Source organism: Lotus japonicus, chromosome 5 (genome assembly GCF_012489685.1).
Source record: "Lotus japonicus ecotype B-129 chromosome 5, LjGifu_v1.2".
NCBI classification, from domain to species: Eukaryota; Viridiplantae; Streptophyta; class Magnoliopsida; order Fabales; family Fabaceae; genus Lotus; species Lotus japonicus.
Genome location: NC_080045.1, coordinates 19331890 through 19335447, shown reverse-complemented (window position 1 = coordinate 19335447; position 3558 = coordinate 19331890). Strand labels below are relative to the sequence as shown.

Here is a 3558-nt window from a genome sequence, read left to right as displayed (position 1 = left end):
ACTGTTTGTTGATGGTCTGTCGGTGAAAACAACATATAATCAAGTGAAGTTAGCTTTCAGCAGATGGGGGAGATTGGCTGGGATTTTTGTCCAACGCACCATTAAACAGGGAAGGAAAACGAAATTTGGTTTTGTTCGGTTCTATGATATTGCAGATGCAAACAGGGCTATCAAACAACAACATGGCAGACTCTTGAATGAGGTTATACTTTCGGTGGAGATGGCGAGAGTTCCTTATGCAGGCAAACACAACCCTGTTTCGACATTTGCTCGAAAGAACCACCCTGAGCCGATTACTCCCAATTTAATTACTAGGCAACATGGAAAACGAAAATGGAGACGCAAAACAGAGCATGCGGTTCCAGTAATAAATGATTATTCATGTTGCTATAGCACAAAGAAGGAGGATCATGATCGACTAGGGAGAATGGCAGTGGCTTCTATCAGAGGAGTGCGTATTACAAAATTTCTTAATATCCAAAGGTTGGTCTCAAACGAAAGTTAAATCCTTGGGTGCTAAGGAAGTTGTGTTGGAATTCATTAACAGAGAGGAGATGCTGTCGTTTTTAAGGAAAGGAGGTGATTTTCTAGCCCACAAATTTGAGTGGATTGGTGAAGCTTCACCAACAAATTCGATTCCAACCAGACACTATATCTGGGTGACAGTTCATAAGGTACCACTAGTGGCATGGAATGTTGAGTTCTTCTCTAACATTGCAGGGTTATTTGGCACTTTTGTGTGCGTAGATGAAGAAACAGAACAACACCTTCGATATGATAAAGCAAGAATGCTTATAATTTCATCAGCTCCCACCTTTGAAAACTGCTCCATTAACGTGAAAATTGATGAAGCGGTGGTTAAAGTGGCACTGGAGATGGACTCAAGTTATAAGCCTAGTGATCCACCCTTTGAAACTGCAGAGGAATCGGGGTTTACATCCCCTTCTCGAACAGAAAATTCAGAGACGATTGCTGAAGCGGCTGAAGGAGTTTCTTGGGTTGCAGAAACGGCAGAGGGTGATGACACAACCATGGAGGCGGAAGAAATTGATGGAGATCCTAGGGTTACAGAATCAGGGGCTGCGAACATGACCTCTGACACACTTCTATGCCAACCAATAAGTGACGAGGCTGAAGAGATCACGAGACTAGATAGAAATTTGGCACCATTCTCATCTGAGAAGGAAGTTTGGGATTTAACTTGGAATAAGAGAATGAACCACATCTTTTTGGAAAAACAGGGCTATACTTTTCTTGAATGGAAATGTTGGGAAGGTGGGATGTTATGTATAGCCTCTGTCTTGACTTTCTCTACTCTTGTGAAAGAGACATTTTAGAGTCAACGGGGTTGTTAAGGGTACAGGGTAATTCGAATGGGGACCACTATTTTTTTATAAGAGGTATTGATAATGCTTTTTTGGATTGGAGGCCACTTGCCCAGGCCCAACCCGAGAAGCTGCCCCAATTGGAAAATTTGGCTACAGAAGCACACACAAACACAAACCTTACGTGTTGGGTGGAGGAATACGGGTCAACCCGAATTGAGTCAGATTTTGAGAACACTCCTGCAGATGCACAAGAGATTGACAACTTTCCTTTGTTACCCACTTCCCAGATACCTTTGACCCCATCCACGCAATCTCCTAGACCCAGGGGACGACCAAAAGGGAGCTCTAAGAAGAAAGGGAAACTGGCCCATGTGGCGACAACACCCATCCTCGCGCCTTCTCCTCCCCCTCTTCCTGCGGCAGATAACCAATTGATGGTGCTCCCTATTGAATTTCAGCAGCCACAGGGGATTATGACAAGAGCTAAGAGTGCTATGTTGATGGGAAAGAGACTCGGCATGATATATGATTGCAGTGATGAGGAGGTGATGAAAGGGATCGCCTCTCAAATTGCTGCTAGACACTAATCAGAGGTGTGGGTCCGTTTCCAGGGTCAACATGTCAAGGACTTGGGTGACCTGGAATGTGAGAGGACTAGGAAGGTCCTTGAAGAGAAAGGTGGTGAAGCAAGCCGTCAGCAAACTCAGACCAGAAGTTTTATTAATTCAGGAATCTAAATTGAACTCAGACAGAGAAAGGGAAATCCAAGAATGGTCCGGATCAATGGACATGGAATTTGAAGCTGTCTTTGCAATTGGAGTAGCTGGAGGATTATTAACTCTGTGGAAAAGGAACTCTTTTGTGGTCACTGGTGTGGTAAAGAGACAACGGTTCATCATTCTTCAGGTACATTCTTCTCAAATAGACTGCCCCCTCTGGATTGTTAATGTGTATGGACCCAATATTGATGAGGAAAGAAGAGATTTTTTTATGGATTTGGGTTCAGAACTGTGCAATTTTGCTGGAGCCTTAATTGTTGGTGGTGACTTTAATGCCACCTTAACTGATGATGAGCGTAGGGGTCAGAATAACAGTAACAGGGCAGCTGATTTATCCTTTAAATTCTTTGTGGATTCCTTAGACCTCATTGATCTCAATATGGCAAATGGAACTTTCACTTGGAATAGTTCCAGAAGTGATGGACCACGTAGCAAGTTAGATAGATGGCTCATTAATGACGAAGCTTTTCTGCGTTTTGATGGAGCTTCCCAATCAGCAGAGGACTGGGGCATATCTGATCATCGAGCAATTACTTTGAGGTTAGGTTCCACTGATTTTGGACCAAAACCTTTTTGCTTTTATAATAGCTGGCTTATGGAAGAAAGTTTTAAAGAAATGGTAGAAGAGTGGTGGTGTTCAACGGTTGTAGAGGGCTGGTCAGGATTTGTTTTGATGAAAAAACTTAAGGGACTTCGTGACAAAATCCGTGAGTGGAAGAAGGCGAGAGGTGTGTGGGGGTCGGTGAAAATCCATGAATTGGAGGATAGATTAAATGCTGTTATGGGTCGCATGGAGAATGAGGGCAACAGTACTGACCTACGGAAACACCGGCTGGAAATTTTGAATCAGTTATGGCGCGAGTATAGACTTGAAGAAAGCCGATGGCTCCAAAATGCTAGAATAAGGTGGCTTAAATTGGGAGACCGCAACTCTAGCTTTTTCCATAAGGTCTACAAAATCAGGGCAGCTCGAAGCGAGTGGAAAATCTGAATTATAATGGTGAACAACTTCATAGTCCAGATGCCATCAAAAGTGCTATTTTCACCCACTTCAACGATTTCTTCAAACATAATTCTAAGGCCACGACCTCATTTCAGTGCCCAAATTTGAGCAGATTGGAACCTTTTGACCGTGAGATGCTTGAGGAGGAGTTCTCGGAAGAGGAAATCTGGAGAACTATCAAAGAGTGTGACGGTAATAAAGCACCGGGGCCTGATGGTTTTAACATGACTTTCTATAAGGAGTTTTGGGCACTCATCAAAGGGGATCTTGTGAAGGTATTTCATGACTTTCATAGTAATGGCAAACTTGTCCGTGGGCTTAATGCGGCTTTCATAGCATTAATCCCAAAGAACCATAACCCAAGCTCGGTTGGAGACTTCCGACCTATTAGCCTTATAGGAAGTATCTACAAATTGATTGCAAAAGTCTTGGCCAATCGTTTCTAAAC

At 43.3% G+C, this 3558-nt stretch overlaps 1 protein-coding gene across 1 annotated transcript; it reads left to right on the top strand.

Moving 5' to 3' along the window:
* The first annotated feature begins 1946 nt into the window (after positions 1-1946).
* LOC130719244 (uncharacterized) lies at positions 1947-3098 on the top strand. The gene has a single exon (XM_057569877.1). The coding sequence runs from the start codon at positions 1947-1949 to the stop codon at positions 3096-3098; it is 1152 nt and encodes a 383-aa protein (XP_057425860.1).
* The last annotated feature ends 460 nt before the right edge of the window (positions 3099-3558 follow it).